This window comes from Kogia breviceps, chromosome 7, assembly GCF_026419965.1.
Source record: "Kogia breviceps isolate mKogBre1 chromosome 7, mKogBre1 haplotype 1, whole genome shotgun sequence".
Classification (NCBI taxonomy): domain Eukaryota; kingdom Metazoa; phylum Chordata; class Mammalia; order Artiodactyla; family Physeteridae; genus Kogia; species Kogia breviceps.
Window position 1 is genome coordinate 76,956,785 of NC_081316.1, and position 21,051 is coordinate 76,977,835.

The following is a 21,051-nucleotide window of genomic DNA, read 5'->3' on the forward strand; positions in this document are numbered from 1 at the left end:
TCTCCTGAGGATCCGAAGTCTGTGGAATCACTTTCATTCCATCCACATTCCCCCTCCTAAGTGGAGAGATGGGTAAGCCCCATAGGTGGTTTTGGGGTTTGGGGACTATAGGACTCTGAGCTACACAGGACACTTTCTGGGTGCCCCGTGTCCTAGCATTTCAGGCTAGAAGTGCTGTTTATCTTCACAAGAGGGACCGGGTCAAGTTGGAGGACGCCGCGAACGGGCGGAGCACGAGGCTCTCCGCGGGCCGGAGCGCCGCGGCGGTGCGGGAGCAGCGGGTTTGCGGCGGGGTCCTGCGCGGTGGGAGACTCGCGGCCCGCCGGGCCCGCCCCCGCCAGGCTGACAGCCGTCCTCCGGCCACCGCGGCTGCGCCCCCTCCACCCCGGCCGGGAGGGGGATGGGAGGGAGCCGGGAGGGGCGGCCCGGGGAGGACTGTGTGAAAATGAGGCCGGGGCTCGGGGGCCGGGCGGGGCCGGGCAGGGGGTGTCAGAGCGCGGCGGGCAGGGCGCCCGCACACACCTCCCGGATCCGCCGCCGCGCTCGCCGCCCGCGCTCCGCCGCCTCTGCCTGCAGCCGCCGCGCCTTCCATGGGGGTCGCGGGCCTTGGCTGCCCCTGGGCGGCCCGGGCGCTTCTGCCGCTGCTGTTACCGCTGCTGCTGACGGCGGCCGTCCCGACCGGTTGGGGCCGCGCCGCGGGGCCGCCAGAGGGTGAGTGTCCGGCCGCGGGGGCGCACCTGGCACGGAGGGCAGGGAGGGCGCCGAGAAGGGGTCCCGTGTCCCTCGCGGGGGCGCCCGGGGAGAGCGGGGCCGGGGCTCGGCTGAGGAGCTCCGCTTGGCCCCCGTTCCCCTGGGGCCGCACCCGCAGGCCAGGCAGAGGCGCTGCCACCGCGCGGGCCAGAGGCCCAGGGCCTGAGTGCGCGCGGCCCGGCCTCGGACCCGGGGCTGATGACAGTTCCCGCCCCGGTCCCCGGGTAGCGCCTGCTGGGCAGACTCGCGCAGGCTGAACGGGGAACAGGGCTTTGGAGTCTCCTTGCGGAGATGGGGAAACTGAGGGCTCCGGCCGCGATCCATAGTGAGGTTATGGCAGCCGCGCTCCTTTCTTCTGAGGCCGGGAAGCTCTCCTGGGGGCTTCAGGGTCGGCTCCAGGATTTTTCTATCTGTGGAACAGCTGCTGCTTGAGAATCTGGGAATACCCGTTGTGCACTAACTGGACTTGGAATACTTTCAAAACTCTTTTGTTTTTAATTAACATCCTGGAAAGGGTATCAGCCAAGGAAAGGCTTCTGCCAAGGCCGGTTTCCAGGTTGAGAGGGTGGGCAGCGGTGAAGGGGTGGAGGGGGGCACCATTACCTCTCTGTATGGTCTGAGGGTTCAGGATGGTGTTCTCAGAGTCCAGGGTGAGCTTTACCCCCATACCCCAAACCCTGAGAAAGCTGACAGACATTGCTCGGTTTTCAGAGCATTTTTGCCAACTTGCTCTTTCCTTCAGCAGGCCTTTACCATCGCCTATTCATGTGCCAGCCGCTGTGCTTTGCCTCAGGGACACAGGTCCAATCTGTAATCAAGACACCATCTAGATGGGGAGGCAGGCAGGAAAACAGTGACAATGTGATATGTGAGCATATCCTGGGGGACACCTCACCTACACTCTGGGGTCCTGGCGGGCTTCCTAGAGGAGGTGGATCTGAGCTGAGTCGTGAAGGCCAGTGGAGAGGGTATCCCGTTCAGAGGGAACAGGCTGTGCCTGGAAACAGGGGCCTGGACATGGTCCAGTTCATCCCAGGGGCTCCCAAGCAGTTTAGCTGGCAAGGCATGAAGTGGGATGGGCTGGTGGGAGATGATGCTAGAGAGGGGCCAAGGCCAGGTCACCAGGGCTTGGGGCACCATATCAGGAGCTGCTGTGCTCTTTTGCAGATGTGGACGAGTGTGCCCAGGGGCTAGATGACTGCCACACCAATGCCCTGTGTCAGAACACACCCACCTCCTACAAGTGCTCCTGCAGGCCTGGCTACCAAGGGGAGGGCAGGCAGTGTGAGGGTAAGTGACTGGGGACCAGCAGTGGGTGGGCCAGCAGGGGAAGCTTCCTACCTCCTCAGCTCTTGTTGTGGCCACTTGCGTTGGTAAAAGTGCTTCAACAGCCCTCCCACCCCCATCCCGGGTCACATCACCTACTCTCTGAATTGCATGTCAGAGCCTTAAAAAACAGGGAACATCAGGTCTTCCCGAGAGCTGATCATACAGTTTTATCTGGCTCTGAAATGTCCTTTTGTCTAGCTTCTGCCAAGAAAAAGAGCTCCTTTAGTATCTTTTGGTCCCATTCAGTTTGAGGGCAGAAACTCAACAGCCATGTTGATCAGGAGAGCCATGCTTGCCAGAACAGGGCTGATCCTGTGCTGATCCTGTTCCTCCCTGGGGCAGCAGCCTTGCTCTGAAGTCTGAGTGCCAGAGTCCTGCCCTCCCCTGAGGTTCTGGTGGCTCCATCTTGTCCTTGACTTCGGGTGGTTTGGCGTTGTGACCTGCCAAGCGAGCCTGCCTCATATGGAGCTGCAAGTTGCCCCTGGAAAGATGTGTGGAGGGATATTTTAAGCCCTTAGAGCTCCAGATCTGGGAGCCTGAAGTCTGGACTTTGCCATTTTGTGTTCTGGGCCACAGGGGATTATCTCAGTGTCAGGAACTCTGCCGTTGAGAACTAGCTGCAGACGGGACTCTCATAGGAAGAGGCTGCTTGGGGCATGGAAACTGGCATGTTGGAGCTGGCAGGGCTCTTCAGGGAGCTCTGAGCCAGTCCTCCCTCTTGTGTTACTGATGGGGGACACTGAGGCTCAGGGGAATCGGGAAAGGGGTTGTGGGCATGATCACACAATTAGCCAGCAGGTGAAAAAAATTCAGATCCCCACTCTAGCTCTGTCCCTGACCCCACATTTCTGCTGTTCACACAGCCTCCTGGTGTCCCTCTTTGGTTGGGTGAGAAATCCTAATAAATTTATGGTCTCCTTTGTGAAGGAGGAGCAAAACTCCTGCCTCTCCCATCAAAGGAGACGTGCTCCTGGTCAGGTTTGCCGCAAGTGGAATTGGTGGTCCATCCATAAAGCCCTTCTGTTTCTTCAGGCTCATATTTTCCCAGAGACAGACAGCCATCTCTCTCTCTATCTGCCCTACATCATGGGAGGCCAAAAGAGTACTCTCTCTGAAATATCTGTCTGCCAGTTCCTCCATACCACATCCTCACCGTATTAAATATTCTATTTACAGTACTGGAATTCACACATGTTGGTACCCTGTTTGGGGAAAAAAAAGTGTTCACTTTTTCACTGTGACCTTCAGTCACTGTATGCTCTCTGGAGGTAGAAACCATGCCAAGTTTTCTTTTGGATAAAGTACTTATTTAATAAATAATGTTGAATGACAAGTGGCAAGAGTTTGGTTATTCTTAGCTGTTGGGTTTGGCTTATCACAAATGAAATTGAATTGCTAACAGTTTAGAGTGAAAAGTCTATTTAGTTTAAAATAATGATTGACATCGCTGCTTTTATACCTTTAAATTGGTTTTAAAATAATATGTGATTATTGTTATAGAAAGTCAATACAAAACAATACAAAAATGTGTAAAATAGAAAAGTAAAGACCTTCCCATTTATCCACAGGTAATCACTATTAACAGAGAGCATATATTCTCCCTGTTAAGAAGGATTTGATCTTTTGAGTACTTGTAGTATTTATAAACCTAGTGAATAAGGATGTCCCTGTTTAGTTTGGATTTCTGGTACAGGGATCCAGAAATGGAAACTGTCTTCCAGGAAGAAAAAGGAAAGAAAATGGGGATTGCAAAGATTCAAAAATATAGATATTCAAGATGTAACTCTTTTATGCGTATTTCCTGGCTTATTAGTTTTTAAGCCTCTTGGGTCCAATCTGTGGTATCATTTGTGTTGTGATTATCACTGAAGTCACTTGCCCCTATTTAAGTTCAAGGATGGGAACTGGTTTGCTCAGAGTGAACAGAATTTTATCCTCCACAAATTTCTTCTGCCAAAATGTTGGAAAAATAAAAGTATGGGCCCTGAATAAGTATTTTTAAAATAATGTGATTCAGAAGTGGCTTTAGGTAAATGATGTTTTACGCTAAATGATCTTTGCTTATATCCCAGACTTTGGGGAGGGAATGTTTCAGTGGTCAGTATTAATTATATGGTCCTTATTTCTCAGTTTAAGGAACTGAATCAGGTTTAACAGGGATGCATCTAGACTTGGCCTTTGTATTTTTTGTTTTTTTTTTACTTTTTATTTTGAAATAATTTTAGACTTCAGAAAATTTGCAAAATTAGTGCAGAATTTTTCACATATGTCTGTCACTTATCTTACCCTAATGTTAACAATTTATATAACTGTAGTATAGTATCAAAACCAGGAAATTAACACTGGCACAGTATTATTAACTAAACTATAGACTTACTCAAATGTCACCAGTTTTTCCCTAACAGTTTTTCTATTTTTTTTCTTGCAGAATCCAACTCAAAGTCCCACATTACATTTAACTGTTGTCTCCTTTGTCTCTTCCATTCTGTGACAGTTCCTCAGTCTTTCCTGGTCTTTCATGGCAGTGACACATTGATGAGTACTGTTCAGTTCTTTTGTCGGCCTTATGTTTTCACATGATGAGAAGTAGTATGGTAGGAACTGACGCGATAAGAGAATGTCCTATGTCTTCTCTTGATAAAATTGAGGTTACACATTTGTAGTAATACAAAAGTGAAGCTTTCAGCAAAGCTGCTACAGAAGTGCTATTGTGTGCTTTTCAGTGCATCACATCTGGGGCACATGATGTCAACATTCCCACTACAGGTGATGTTAATCTTGATCATCTGGTTAAAATGGTGTATTCTGGGTTTCTTCACTACAAAGTTACTATTTTTTCGCCTTTAAATATATATATATATATATATATATATATATATATATATATATATATATCTCGGGGCAGATATTTTCAGCCTATGCTGATTTTTAGCATCCAACTGTGGATCTTGCCTGCAACAATTATTACTGTGATATGTGACTCTCGGTAATTTTGTATTTCTCTAGTTCCTTACACATCTATTAATTGGGATTCTTCTGTAAGGAAGATCTGTCCCTCCTCTCCCATTTGTTTATGCATTGATTTATGTGTTTATGTATTTATGCCAGTATGGACTCACGGGTATTTATTTAATTATATAGTTATTTATTTTTGGCTCAAGTTGTTCCAGCTTTAGCCATTGGGAGCTCCTTCACATGGTCTCCTGTGTCCTGTTGACATGCCTCCATCCTTTTTGGAGAAATTCCTAATTTTCTGGGACCACAAAATGCTCCAGCCTCAACCTGTATTTTCCCCTCCCCAGCCCTGGAATCAATTACTTCTCCGGGGGCACTGGTTTTCCTTTTATTGGAAAACAATGTATAGAAACCAAGATCTGGATGCTTGGTGTTTTCCTTGTTACTGGGATGTCATTCCTCCTAGGCCCTCTCAGTGGACAGAGCTAGGAAATATATGTATGTATACTAACCCACACATACACATTTATCTATATTTATTCCTTGTATCTATCCATTTCTCTCTATATATTAAAAACAGTGAGTTACACTGATACTTAAGATTCCAAAACAGTATCACAGCATTCATTCTAACCTCCCTCTTGGCTTTTTCATAACTTCTTTCTCCAACAGTGAGAAACCTGGCTCTCATTATCTGTAATATATGCACCTATTTGTTCAATCCCAGTATACACATAAAGTATTTACAGAATTACTACTCTATAATCCTGGGAGTAAAACGCATTTAATAATTAGGGTACAGTATTTGTGTACAACTATCTTTGTATTTGGCCTTATAACATCCAGTCAAGCTACTATTTTTCAAACATACTTAGGCTAGTACTTTTCTTCCCCGTCCCCTTCAGTGTGGTGTGTTACTCATTTACAGTACAGTTAGGTTCATTTGTTTCTCTCTGTGTTCCATTTTTTAATCCCTTTTGTCACCCTCACTCTTGCTTCCTGGTTGATGTGTGTGTATGTAAAACATCACCATGGTTCTGAGAGTCAAAGCAGTTCAAAAACTCAGAGAAGTGTGACTCCTTCCTCCTCTTCCTTTCCTGTTCCCGTTCCTCCTTATTTCCACCCCTTCTCCCACGCACCATGGGTCACCAGTCTCTGTGGTTTCTGGTTTCTCCTTCCTGTGTTTCTTTTGCACAAGTAAGCAGCTAAATATGTATTTTCTTTTTAACTGATTTACTGAGTTATAATTTACATACCATAAAATTCACCAATTCTAAGTCAGTGTACAAATCAATGATTTTGGGTAAATTAGTTGAGTTGTGCAGTCATCCCATAATACAGTTTTCAAGCGTTTTCCTCATCACAGTAAGGTCCTTGTTTCCAGCCCCAGTTCCAGGAAACCACTAATCTATTTCCTGTCTCTGTAGATTTGCCTTTTCTGGACATTTCATATAAATGAAATCATACAAGATGTGGTCTTTTGTGTTTGGCTTCTTTCACTTAGCATAATGTTTTTGAGGTTCATCCATGTTGTATCCTGTACTGGTAGTTCATTCCTTTTTATTGTTAACTAGTATCTCATGGACATTTGGGTTGTTTCTACTTTGGGGCTGTTATAAATAAAAATGCTGCCAAGAATATTCACCTGCAAGTCTTTGTGTAAACATGATTTTGCATTTCTCTTGATACATACCTAGGAGTAGAATTTCTGGGTCATATGGTAGATTTGTGTTTAACCTTTTAAGGAACTGCTGAGGAACCTTCCAAAGTGACTATGTCATCTTATATTACCATCAGCAGTGTATGAGGTTTCCCATTTCTCTACATCCTTGCAACATTTGTCATTGTCTGTCTTTTTTATTATAACTGTTCTAGGGAGTGTGAAATGGTATCTCATTGTGATTATAATTAGAATTTCTTGAATAATTAATGATGTACATTTTTTTCATGTGCTTATTAGCCATTAGCATATTGTCTCTGGTAAAATGTCTATTCAAATCTCTTGCCCATTCTAAAGTTGGGTTGTTTGTGTTATTGAATTGTAAGAGTACTTTATAAGCCCTTTATAAGGTATGTGATTTGCAGATATTTTCTACCAACTTGTGACTTCTCTTCATTTTCTTAATGTCTTTTGAAGTACAAAAGTTTTAAATTTTCACAAAGCCCAATTTATTAATTTTTAGATTTCTGGATTGTGTGTTTGGTGTTGTATCTGGTGTTGTATCTAAAAAAGCTTTACCTAACCCAAGTTCTCAAAGATTTTCTCATGAAAGTTTTATATTTTCTCTTAAAAGCTTTCTAGTTTTAGCTCTTACATTTAGGTCTCTGATGCACTTTGTGATTTTTGTGTATGGTCTGAGTTAAGGGCCTAAATCAACCTTTTTTGCATATGGATATCCAACTGTCTCAGCACCATTTGTTAAAAAGACTATCATTTCTTCCAATAAATTACCTTAGCACTTTTGTCTAAAATCAAGTGACCATAAATATAAGAGTTTATTTCTGTACTCTGATTCTTTTCCAGTGATCTATTTGTCTGCCTCTATGCCTGTACCACACACTGTCTTGATAACTGTAGCTTTATAGTAAGCGAAAATCCCCCAAATCTGTTCTCCTTTTTCAAAATTGTTTTCCCTCTTCTGAGTCTTTTGCATTTCCATATAAATTGTAAGAAAAGCTTGTCAAGTTCTGCAAAAAAATCGTGCTGGAATTTCGTGTGTGTGTGTGTGTGTGTGTGTGTGTGTGTGTGTGTGTACCTCCTTATTTTTTACATGAAGATAACATACTACAGATACTCTTTTGCATTTTGAGATTTTTTTTTACTTATTAGTATATTCTAGAAATCACTCCAAATCAGTTCGTAGAGATCTATCTCATTGTTTCTTTTTAACAGCTGCATAGTATTCCACCAAGTAAATGTACCTTAATTCTTCAACTGCTTGCTGTGCATGAGCATTTAGGTCATTTCCAATATTTTGTAATTACAAATGCTACAGCGAATAACCTTATGCATATTTATTTTTCTGTTGTTGGAGATTGCTAGATGTGGGATGGCTGATTAAAAGGTAAATGCATATTTCTCCACACTAAAGAAATAGTGCTTGTGTGGTTTACTTCTGTTTTACTCCTCAGATATTGATGAATGTGAAAATGAACTCAATGGAGGCTGTGTCCATGACTGTTTGAATATTCCTGGCAATTATCGCTGCACTTGTTTTGATGGCTTCACGTTGGCTCATGATGGTCATAATTGTCTTGGTAAGGAAAACGGTTGGAAATGGTAATTCTCCTTTACCTACCCTCCGGCACCTCCACCCCTTTCTTTTCTTTGACAAAAACGTACTCATTAAAATTAAAATGGGATCAGAGACCTTTGTTTTCTGGCTCCCTAGAAATCACACTCCCTGATAGAAAACCAGGTTAAGTATTTTAGTTTTTATGTGATCATTCATAATATAAATCCTCCATTAGTTCAAGGAGGTGGGTGGACATTGACATTACTACTTATTGATTTTCTGGCGTTGACTTGTTACTTTTAAGATCTTTGGTCTTGTGTTAAAAGGGTCTTGACTTAATAACCATTTCTTCAATGGTAAGTGTCTCTCTTCCAGAATCATGTAAAACTACTTGTCCTGAAGATTCCACATGTGTGCTTGGATCTCAGCCATGTAGACCCTCCTCTTTTTTCTTAAAAGAGAGAGAAATTCAAATAGAAACCTTCCATTAACATCCTCCTAGTATTCCACAAACCAGAAACATCTGTTGGAGTTTCAGTCTCTGAGTTAGGGACTGCAAAGAGTATTGTTTACATTGGTTCCTTATGCCAGGAATAAAACAGAATTTTAAAATAGCAAGCAGTTGGATAGGGTTGAATGTTGGATGGTCTTAGAAGATGCAGCACACCTGGAAGGCAAGTGTTTGTGGTCTATTTGCACTTTAAGACTGGTGTTAGCAGCGGTACAGGAGGACATGGGACCCAGATGGCATCAGATTCCTTTGACACTGATGATCCTTCATGTGGTTGACCCACTTATATCCACTTGGCTAACCAAGGAGCAGCTTGAGCCAGGCCCTGGCTCTGTGGGGACAGCTATTCAGTTGCTCCCTTGCTGTGCAGTGGGAATGGCCACTTGATCAAATGCTTTGAGATCAGCATAAAAGTCACTAAATGAGTACAGGCAGAACTTGTATTTTTCGTGTTGGGGAAGGAGAGTATTTGGGACTAAGCCCTGATATGACCTTTACCATGTCACCTGGAGCCCCATCCTGATGTAGACTCTGTCCCTTCCTGTCTGAGTCCTGTGTGAGAGGTCAAGCACTGTTCAGACCGCTTGGCCTTCTAAGCCTGCAGCTATCAGGAAGAATTGAGTGAGGGCTGGGGAGTCACTAACCCCTTTGCAGACTTTCTAGACCATTAGCACCACAAAAAGACACATTAGAGAGACAATCCTGAGAGCAGCAATAAATTGAGATTAATTAAAAACTTTTAAAAAGGGAAAGAAATCACTTTTAATGTGTAATTTGTTGAGAAGCATACAGTGTGGTTTTTTTAAAAAAACATTTTCTAGGGGAAATCACTCATTTCCCTTTGATTAGCCAATGGCATTTTGAGGATTCGTATTTGATGGAAGACCCAGTCATCACAGTTGTGTCCAAACCCACAGCTTGGAGGAAGTATGAGCTTCCTAAGAACAAAAAGTGGACACTTCCAAGAGTTAAGGACCTGGGCCAGCTTGGGTGGGGGTGGTTTGGAGTAAAGGCCTGAGGCCCCAAGTCCTTCCTGGCCTGGCTGCTAACACAGGTATTTCAGCAGAGTATCTCCATTTCCCCTCTTTGGGGTCTGTTTGTGGGTTTGGTAGCAAGGGTCTGCCTTGGAGAAAAACCCTGAGCATCCACTGAGTATATCTGAAGGGGCTAAGGATTCTATGAAAAGGAAGGCATGAGAACATACAGTGGTACACTGAGAAGAGCAGGACCAGCACACATAGAGACTTCGCTGGCATTTGGAATTGAAAGAGCAGAAGCATTTTGTGACAAGAAAGGAGCTCAGAGCCAAATTTTTTTAGGAGGGACAGTTTCCTGTGTTCTCTGGGATGACCCTTACCTCTCCCCGGCCCCCTGACCGCACAATTATCCGCTGATATATTAGCCAGGATAGGCAGAGTACAAACACCACTTAGCTCTGGCACTGGACCCAGAGTGCTCGGAGATCCTGGGTGCCTGTGAGCCTGAAAAACAAAATGCAGCTCTTCCACACAGCTCAGCCCACCTGAATTCAGCTTCTGTTTATTGAATGTCTGGGAGCACAACACAGCTACTAGGTCCTGTAGCATATTGGCATCACTTGAGAAGTTTAAAATGACACCACTGTCCAGGTCTCATCCAAGGCTAGTTACATCAGTGTCTTAGGAGGTGGGGTCTGGACATTAGAGTTCTAACATGCAGCCAGGGTTGTAAAACACTGTTTTACATTCTGCAGAAACTCACCAGCCTAGTGATACACATTTGTGCATGTGAATTTTTGTATTAATTCAATCAGAGTGCATCACCCAACTTGATACATTTCTAATTGCTTTGGAGAAAAGGAATAGTGGGTTAAACACGGGGTGGGACAGTGCAGCTCAGAGGGGAGCACACCTTTACTTAGAACCAGGCCAGGATTTGGTGTTCAGGGAAACATCTCTCCTGCTCACCCCAGGCCTTGCTGTGGAACAGCGGGGCCAGGTGTGTTCCAGCACATCTCACCCTCTGGAATGTGCTCCCTTCACCCTTTGGCACAGACAAGGGCAAGTCTGTTAGGCTTCAGGGGATGGCTTAAATCCCATCAGTTTAGAAAGGCATCTGCTGGGTAGTGTGGGAGGACTGGATGACTGTAAAATCTGAAGCTTGAAACCAGATAACAGATATTTAAATGTGAATGTTCTTGTTAGGGATGCCCCCAGGAGCTAGTGACAGGCACATGGGAAGTCAGGGCTAGAGAAAATAAATTGCTTTAACATCAGCCTTCTCCTTGAGCTTCTGTCATATCTGAGATTTTTCTAGAAGTTTCCTCTTTAACTCTGGTGATGCTGTGCTCTCCTGCTTGTTTGTTCATGCATTGAAGAGTTAATATGTGCCTGCAGGTTCCAGGGCTATGCTAAATTTTTAAAAATATCTGTAAAAATCTGTCCTCAAGGAGTTTGCAGTCTAGTGGAGATGCATAAGTAAAAGATTTTGAGAAGTCGAAAGGTACAAATTTTTTTAAAAAGATTTTGAAAATGCATGGTGGTAAGTGTATTGATGGAGCCGCGCACGCGCACAAGGTAGTATAGTGACACAGTGGAAGGAAGGTCCCCTAACCTCGCCCTGGGGGCATAGCACTGGGGCAAGGCTCCCTCCCTCCCTGCTGATGTCTCCTTTTCTGGGGCTCCTGCTTTCTCCTCCTGCTACCCCTAGTGTTCTCCAAATCCTACCTCTGGCCATCTCCTTTCTCTCCCCTTCTCTCCCTTCCTACACTCCTGCCTTTGACTTTCTCATCTGCATCCACCTCTTTGTCAGAACACCAGAAGTAAGTGGTTTTCAAAGCTGTCGTTACACCAGGCTCAGGCTTCCCACAGCCTGTTGGAGCTAGCCCTGAATGTCAGCATCTCACACTTACCACCTCCCTGCCCTGCCGGGGACCAATCACATCTCCACACCCAATTCTGTACCCAGCACTGGTCTTCCCCATGTTTCTCAGCCACCTCACCCCATGTCCACATGGCACCTTGTCCACAGTCCCCTTCTATTTCTTCCATCCTAGGCATCCCCACTGCCAGGCCCCAGGTCCAGTCCCCTACTAGCGCCAGCCATGGCCATGTCAGGCAAACGTGTGAAGCTGGACTTCCAGGCTTTCAGTTCTTCCCCTTCCCTGTGTCCTTCCCTCAGCTGCTGCCTTATCCTTCCCAACACGAGGGGCTGACCATGTCACCCTGCTCCAAGGGTTCCCAGTTGCCTCTCAAATGAAGTAGGAACTTCTTTGCTGTTCAAGGTCCTCTGCAGTGTGACCCAGTCTATCTTCCCAGCTCTGTCTCCTGTAACTTCCCTGCATGTACCGTGCTTCAGCCAAATTGAATAACGCTCTGTTATCTGAACATACTCTGTGTCTCCCAGCCTTCATACTATGCTCACACCCTTTCTTTTGCCTAGAATCCCTTCTCCTGATTTAAAATTGAAGAAACACTGCAGAGCTCATACCTTCATCAGCTTTTCCATAAAACCCATCCTGATACCCACAGCCAGAGGTGACTTCTTTCCTTTGTACCACCATTTACCTTATCTCACAATTACTTGTACAGTTTTCTCTTTCCCTCTGCTGAAGGAGATGCTCCAGAGCAAAGGAATTAGATTTTACTCATCTGTGTTGTATTGTCTCCTCTAGCACCGTGCTTAGGAAAGAGAAGGTGTTCAATAAATACTTACTGAACTGATTATCCAGGTGTGCAGGTGGAGGTCCTCTTTAAGGGAGCTCTAGACCCATGAGGGCTAGGTTAATTACCTGCGGCCCCACTGGCTTCAGTTCTGAGAGCTTCTGTGATGCAAGGACCTGAGGAGAGACCTCGTCTCTGCGTAGCAGGAGCCCCTGGGCTGCCGGGGCAGGGTGGTGGTGGGTGGGGCAGTATGTGAAGCAGTCACAAAATCAAAGGCTAAGCCTTCTCTCCCTCCAGATGTGGACGAGTGCCTGGAGAACAATGGCGGCTGCCAGCACACCTGTGTCAACGTCATGGGAAGCTACGAGTGCCGCTGCAAGGAGGGGTTTTTCCTGAGTGACAATCAGCACACGTGCATTCACCGCTCAGAAGGTAGCTCTGCTCGGCTAGGGGCAGGGGGCAGGGTCACATCTGAGAATCCCCCACCCCCATCCTCAAAGGCTCTAGAGGGGAAGCACAGGGTTTAGAAAACCTGGAGGCCTGAGGACAAGTGGGCAGGTTATTTTAGCTGCACCTTTCTCACCCTGCTAAAAAAGTGGGTTGGACTGGGTGAGCTCTGAGGTCTCTTCAAACTCTCACATTCTCTGATTCTAATCTCTAAATGGAGTACATTTCAAACATGACTAGACGTCTTAGGAGAAATGCAATGGATGATCTGCCCAGTTTTTCAGAAGAGTGCTGGAAACCACAGCACATTTTTTGGGGAGGGAGGGGCTGGAGCCTTCCTTTGGAGACTCAGTGAATTGCCCTGTTTTCAGCAAGACCCAGCATTCCCTGTGTTTTGCGTTTTTGAACTCTGAGCTTCTGGGATTCCAGGGGGCAGGTGGACCCCCTCCCCAGACTGGGGGTTTCTATACTATGGTTTTCTTCACCCATGTTGTCATTTACCATTCCTCCATAAATTTGCAGAAAATTCTTCTTCTCTGATCGCTCGTTCTCTCTGCTTTGAGTTTATACCTATTTTATTCTTCTATTAGTTCAGTGGACTCTCAGGAGGGAGAGGAATTAAGTACCTGTGGCCCATCAGCCACTTTGAACTCAGTGATGTGCTTTTAATTCTTCTCTGCTCTTTCTTAAGCCAAAGAACCACATTTTAAATTTTATTTATTTATTTATTTATTTATTTATGACTCCGTTGGGTCTTTGTTGCTGCCCGTGGGCTTTCTCTAGTTGCGGTGAACAGGGGCTACTCTTCATTGCAGTGCGCGGGCTTCTCATTGCGGTGGCTTCTCTTGTTGTGGAGCACGGGCTCTAGGCACACAGGCTTCAGTAGTTGTGGCACACGGGCTCAGTAGTTGTGGCTTGCGATCTCTAGAGCATAGGCTCAGTAGCTGTGGTGCATGGGCTTAGTTGCTCTGCGTCATGTGGGATCTTCCTGGACCAGGGCTCGAACCCGTGTCCCCTGCATTGGTAGGCGGATTCTTAACCACTGTGCCACCAGAGAAGTCCCCAAAGAACCACATTTTGACGGCTGTATGTCTCCCAAGGTTGCCTGTGCCTGTTTTTAAGGGAAGTGCCCCAAATCCTAGACTATTAACTCCTTTTGGCATGTGCTGCATGTTCATCCTCATAACTTAAGAATGTAGTGATTTTCAGTTCTTCTACTATTTGTAGATTTATTGTTTTAATCGTGGTGGTTTTAGTGATTTTTCAAGGGTTTCTTTGTGGAATATGATTTTTGCCTCATTTTCCAAGAATGGTGGCCCCTTTCTTATCCCTAACCAGAAGGCCTGTTTGGGTACTAAGAAGAAGGGTCAGAGAAATGGGGCGTCGGATGCTCTTATTCCCCAAGCCTGCTCATTGTCAGTGTGGAAGCTGGGTAGTCATAGACTCCAACCCTAATCAGGTGGATCTCTTATCTCATGCAGGTGTGTGGACCTTGATTAAGTAGCAGTTAGGTTTCATTTTCACTTTCCTGCCAGGGTTCTCTGGACTCTTGGGTGAGCTCTGCCTCTGGTCAGAGGCTGAACTAAGATGCCAGCAGCACGAATGATCTGGATCTCAGGGCCTCTCCCTTTTGGTTGCTCAAAGCTGCTTCCTGGGAAGTCACTCTGGCTTTCTCTTCAGGCGATGGGGAGGCGGGTGGCGCCTTGTAGGTCAAGCCAGGGCTTGGACACCCCCAGTACGGGTCCCACCACTCACGAAGCTCCTCTCGGTGATTAAGATCACCTCTTACCCTCGCTCTTTCAGAGCAGTGGCTCAGCCCCTTTCTCCTGTCCCAGACTGGACAAGGCTCCAAGCGCCCCAGACTGATTTTAGACACGGGTTCCTCACACCAGAAGTAAATGCAAGAGCAGTTTCTCTCCACAATTTGTGTTTTCTAAATTTTCTACAATTCAGACATTCTTAGAACCCCTGAAGAGTATTTAAAATGAGCATATTTGTCTGGAGCTAAAAACCAAAATACAGGAATTTGAGTTGTGGTCTGGAAGCACTCTTTGTGATTTTCTGTTGTGTTTCAACCTGATTGCTGGGCAAATTCACAGCAGCGTGAGCCAGCAGATTGGAGCGGTCTGCAGCTGCCCCCTTCCATCCTAGGGTTTTAACTCTTCAAGTAGAGCTATCTATAAACAGTGTTCCTGTAGGGTTTCCTCCTTGATGTGCACATTAAACCCTTAGAAACTGTATTAAAATAGACGTTAAAACCCACAGCTGATACTCTGAAGATGGTTGAAAGAAGGTAAACACTGCAAGCTAGTATTTTCTAGTGTAGCTGTTGTTGTTTTTAATAATTATTTAGTATATGTTCTTTAATATAGGGGATCTTAGTAGCTGATTCTGAGAGAAACTCAAGCTATTGTGTTTTTTTCATCCTTAGAGACCCCAAAGCTCTAATAAAGAGACTGTGTGTTTTCACCCATGTAATGGGGGTAGGCTAGAGGGAGACACACTACCCCAGCCTGCCTTTGTGCCTATTCATGGGAGCTCAGGCTCTCAAAATGAGCATTCCTCTTTTGTCCGCTCCGAGAGTATTTTTAGATGTTTGACGTGCTGCCTTTTTAGAGTAGTAAGGAAGGTGTCAGGTTAGTGAGGAAGAGGCTGTGCTCTCAGCAGAGGCTGTTTCCCCCTTTTCTTGCCCTATTTGCAAGGCATATTTTTATTTGGTTTCCAGAAATATTCTTAAGTGAGACCCTGAGCCTGGGGACCACCAGAATGGGGTATTTCTCACATTTCTGAGCTGTGTCCTTCCTGGTGAACTAATGACCTGAAACAGGACTGCCAGGGCAGTTTCTGGGGGAGCCAGAACCATAGCTGGGCCTCCCAGTTTGGACCAGATCCATCTGCCACCCCTAGCAGTGACCTTGTTTTGAGCCAGGGGACTGTGAAAAGCTTCGGGGTCACCTCTTAAGCCCTTAGCATTTCCAGAGCCATTTAAACCTCTGATGTCTCCTGGTAACTAGGTCTTGCTTGATACGCTATGACATCAGGGGGCAACTTCTTTGTATCCGCATGGTATCTGGCACACAGTCAGTTCTTACAAAATATCTCTTGTGTAAATGGATTGCTCTGAGGCAGTAAAGGTCACTTTGCAAATGTCTGAACAGACTTGTAAACAGAATGAAAAAGAAAAAGAAGAAGAGCAAGAAGCAGCTGACCTGTTTAGGAGTGTACCTCGCAGGTGTTACTGCTGCCTTTTCTTGGGCACTGTTACGTTTACCCTTGGGTTCTCCTGGACCCTATTATTTCAAATGTTCTGCTGATCCAAGAACAAAGGTAATGCTTTCTGGGCCTTCCTAGGAGGACAGGACACTGCTTCTGGAGGCAACTCTTACCTTCTGTGCCATCTTATTACTGGGAGCAAATAACGCCTTCAGAAGCCACCGGCCAGAGCAAAGAGAGAGCTTTCCACTGACCCCGTGCAAGCTTCTTTCTGTGTTAATTGACAGCAGCCCTTGGCACGGGTGAATGAATCCCAGCAACTTCCAGCAGACTGAGTGGTGGAGTTCAAACAGCTTGTAACTGTCAGATAAAAAACAAGATAGTTTTAAGAGAATATGGGATGTATTAACTGTTGCTCTGTCTTTTGGAATAGGAATGACATCTGTTTGTATTAAAACAATCCTACCAGTTAAGCACAGATCAACGGCCCCATGGTGAGAACTGGAGAGAAATGACTTTTGACTTCATTAGAACCAATTGGCTAAGGTTTTAGGGGCACAGTATGGAACAGTATTGGATCCTAGCGAAGCTGAATGAAAGCTTTTTGTACTCATGTTAAAAGAGTGCCACTTCCAGTATTAGAAAATGTCTTGTTAGTGGAGAATCAATGAGAACAAAATCCCTACTCTTAAAGATGTTTTAGAGTTAACATTGTACAAATGCAAAGAAGCATCACATGAATACGTACTTATTAATGTTGTACAAACCAAGGAGAGGTTTTGAGATTACTCTTGGGTTTGATAACAGTTCCTTCAGAGTGCTGGGAGGTGGCAGAGCCCCCTAAAGGATTGGTACTGAGAAGAGGCCTGATGCTGGCAAACCACACAGGTGTCTGCTATGACCCCATCATTTAGATGCATGTTAAACCATCCAGGAAAATAACCCTCTTTCCTACCACAGTTACCACAAGATCGGGCCTAATGAAAATTACAGGATACCTGAGAAGGATTTTACAGCAGCAAAAGGAAACCACATATATGAGGTCTCTCTCTGTTCTCTCTGCTGTTGTCTTCCAAGCCCACTGAGGGAGGGCCCAGGGACTAACTGGAGGTGGTCACATAAGAGAGGTCCCTGGGCAGGTGTCCATGGGGTGATGCTGAAATACAGTAGTCACAGTCACCTCCAAAGTGTGGATTTGGTGGGGGTAGAGTGGAGGGTTGAAATTTTCTGAAAGTCATCTTTAAGAACATGTGAAATGGTTGGGAATCTTCATCAGTCTATCTGCAGATTTTTGTAGGGAGATTCTCCTTTTCTGTTTGTATTCTTGATCAGCATGGGTAATAACATGGCAGAGATAAGAGTCTGAGGACATGTTCCTGGGGTCCACAGGTTCTGATTCCACACCCAACAGAGAGCTCCTGATGGGTACTTTCTTTTCTTTTTTCTTTTTTTAAAAATTTTTTGGCCACGCCATGCGGGATCTTAGTTTCTCGACCAGGGACTCAACCCGGGCCCTCGGCAGTGAAAGCTCGGAGTCCTACCCACTGGACCACCAGGGAATTCCCTCCTAGTGGGTACTTTCTTTTCAGTGTATTGGGAGAGCTCCTACCTCTTTTGGGGAATTGAAACATCCTATCTCTTGGGTGACATAAGAAAGTTTTCATATCTCTGTTAAATGACCTGGCTTGATTTGAATGATGTATTCTTTTAAAACGTGGGACTGATGGACACCCAGGCAGGCAGGTCTGTGGCCCACCCCCCAGACCCTTGCCTCACTCCCGGGGTCAGGATTCTGTTGCAACCTGGTCACTGGCTGCGTGCTGCTGTTTTGCAGAGGGTCTGAGCTGCATGAATCAGAATCACGGCTGTAGTCACATCTGCAAGGAAGCCCCGAGGGGCAGCGTTGCCTGCGAGTGCAGGCCTGGTTTTGAGCTGGCCAAGAACCAGAGAGACTGCACCTGTAAGTACAGACTGGCACACAGCTGTGCTGGGAACCATCCTACCCCAGAGGTTGTCTTGTGCAGCCCAGCATCAGAAACATCAGGGAAGGCAGTCACGTGAGATATTGAGGGTAATCTCCTGTAGGGAAGGGAAATGATGTTTTCTAAAAGAACCGGTCGGAAGGAAATAACACTCAGGAGTAAGGAGTGTGAATGTTGGGGGCCAGGTCTCTCTGTTCCCGTAGAATAGAGTCAAATTTCCTCATCTGGCAGCTCTTTGGTACCTGGTGCCTGCTTCTTGTACAAGCCTCATCAGCCTCCTTTCTCCAGACACCAGACTCCTGGCTTTTGGAGTAAGCCCCCATTCTTTCATGCCTCCAAGGCTTTTCCAAGCCTTCCTTCCTTCCTAGCTTGGTAAGTTCTCACTCAATTTTTAATATCCTGCCTAACTTCTAATCATGATAAAGATAATAGCTACTTTGGGGGAGCATTTATTATGTGCAAAGCCTTGTCTAAAGAGGTGCCATATTGCATTTAATTCTTACAGTCACCACCTTATGAGCTAAGTGGAGAAAATCGTGGAGAAGGTAAAGCTACAAGGTCACACAGGAAGTAAGTGGCAAATGTAGGGTTCTCTCATAGGCCTGCCTAACTGTGAGGCTTGTGCTCCTAGTCACCGTGCTATATAACCTCAGAAGCCTTCCCGGACGGCCTCAGACAAGGCAGCCAGTTTGTATTTCGGCCCCCATAGCGCTGTTTATTCCTCGATGATAGCACGTGGCACTCTGGGGTTGAATCGTGTGTTTGATTCAACCACACGATTGGGTTGAATCTGGGGTTGAATTTATGTGTCTGTCTCCCCAACTACGAGCCCCACAAAGTCAGGGATCTTGTCTTATTTTTGCCTCTCAGTCTTCCCCTGGATGTGCTCAATCCACATTTGTTTAATGGATGAGTCAATGAATGGTGTACACAGTCCAGACGCGGCTGCCACATGATGAGGAAACACAATAATAGCTCTAATGGGTAATAGGAAACAACTGGCCGTTAAAGGTGCTTCTAAACCACTATTTACGCCAGAGGAAACCCTGAGGGTTTCCCTGTAGGAACTCTTCCCAAAGTCATGGACCCTCTAGAAGACGCCTGCAGTTTGCTGGGGATGGTTGTTTACAGTGAGTAGACCTCAGTGGTTAAGAGAAGGAGAGGCAGTTTTGTCGGTGAGACTCCTCTCTGTTGTCTCCATCGCAATCCAGAGTGCAACCTCAAAGCCTGACAAACCAGGGCTGATGCCACCGGCACCAACAACAGGTTCTGACAGCCTCACAGGGCCCCTAAAAGTGGGGCTGGCCCCAGCTGTCTTCAAAAGGAGGACCCAGGTCTCCACAGGAAAGTCACCTGAGGAGTGAGACTCAGCATTTTACAGCTTTTGGGGAGCCAGTAGAATACCTGAAAACTTATTTTTAAAAATTTAAAACGTTTTTAAGGTATCACTGCTCAAATAATATTATAAGATTATATTCAGATATTATAAAACTTGAGGATGTAATAAAGAAAAAGTCCAGAATTCCACCACACAATCAGTTGTTTCGCTTTTTTCATATTCCTATTTTGTTGTTGATATGCGTACACAATTTTTACACAGTTATAGTCACAGAACAGTTTTTTCTCACAGTGCAAATATGTTTTTAGTTCTTTTAAATTAGAAAAGTACAAATGGTTGTGTAAGAGTTTAAACAGTCCAAAGAAACATATAACATTTCCCCCTTTTCCTTTGCCATTTCCTTTGCCAGAGGTAACCACTGTTGAGTTTGATGAGTAGATAGTTTTGTAGTTGGCTTTTTTTCCCCCTTGGCTTGTCATCAATGTGTTCATACATAGTCTTTGTAATTATTGGTTAATGTTGCATTAACTGTGTGCAAAGAGTCATCATTTCCTTTGATTACCCTCCCTTTTAACTAATCCACATGGAATCTGATGAGAGAAATCCTAACATATACATACAAATTAAATATTGTCTGTTCCAAACATAAAGTGTTACAGCATTTCCAAATGCCCTAGTACTTCTCGTCATAGAGCAAAGCAGTAGTTTGGAATCTTTTGTTATAATTTCCTTTAAATAGCAAAAAAATCTCCCCTGACCTTCCCATGTCTATCTTTCTGCATAACATTGCTCTAAATCTGTCATTCAGCATTTCTACAAGTCATATCGTGACTTCCTGTTGATATAGACAGGGACGTGGTCTGAGTCAAGGTTCTCTCTTTTATGCACAATTCCTAGCACATGCTAGGTGCTCGAATACTTCCGGAATGAAAATCAGAGTTCTTCGGGAGCAAACACAGCCCGAGTTGTGGAAATCTCCATGCTTTATGGTTTGATTCATTTTCCTCTCAGTGACCTGTAACCATGGAAACGGCGGATGCCATCACTCCTGTGAGGACACTGCTGCAGGCCCAGAGTGTAGCTGCCACCCCCAGTACAAGATGCACACGGATGGAAGGAGCTGCCTTGGTGAATGGTGACCCCAACGCTGGGTTAGGGTCTTCCCCAGCCTGCTCACCCCAACCCAGCCCTAACCCTAACGATTAATATTGTTTAGTGCTAGAGGCAGGGTGTTTCCAGTGCATGTGCCCTCAAGCATGTCCCATGCTGCCTCACATGTGGCAGTGAAAGTAGTCCAGGCCCAGACTGGGGGCCCCTTTCTCCCTGTGGGACCTTGGAAAGCCCTTTTTCCTCTCCTGGACTAGGCTCCTCCTGAAGCTGGTATTCTGGAGACCGGAACAGCACATCCCAAAAGGCCAGGGCAACGCAAAGTTAAAGCTTGCTGTTCATGATGACAGGTGGCCTTTGCCATCAGCAGGAGCCAGGGTTGCATATTTCTGGTGGGATGCCTGCCTGCCCTGCCCTTCGTGGCATGTCCTTTGCTAGCTCCATTTCAGATGTTCCCCAATCCAAGATTCTTTTTGTCCTGGACTGAGGGTTCTGGAGTGAATCTGAAGCTTGCGTTCCCCAAGGTCCCTGGTTAGTACAG

At 45.6% G+C, this 21,051-nt stretch overlaps 1 protein-coding gene across 8 annotated transcripts in view; it reads left to right on the plus strand.

The window, feature by feature from the left end:
- Window positions 1–477: 477 nt before the first annotated feature.
- SCUBE2 (signal peptide, CUB domain and EGF like domain containing 2) overlaps window positions 478–21,051 on the plus strand; it is a 71,629-nt gene continuing 51,055 nt past the window's right edge. For 2 of the 8 annotated variants that reach the window (XM_067038655.1, XM_059070122.2), the window contains exons 1-6: window positions 497–711; window positions 1,918–2,040; window positions 8,167–8,292; window positions 12,720–12,854; window positions 17,917–18,042; window positions 20,415–20,531. In XM_067038655.1, the coding sequence (XP_066894756.1) occupies window positions 591–711; window positions 1,918–2,040; window positions 8,167–8,292; window positions 12,720–12,854; window positions 17,917–18,042; window positions 20,415–20,531 (748 nt within the window). In that variant the 5' untranslated portion in view covers window positions 497–590. Of the gene's footprint in view, window positions 712–1,917; window positions 2,041–8,166; window positions 8,293–12,719; window positions 12,855–17,916; window positions 18,043–20,414; window positions 20,532–21,051 lie in introns of all 8 variants that reach the window. The other 6 variants (XM_067038652.1, XM_067038653.1, XM_059070121.2 and 3 more) reach the window with 5 other exon arrangements.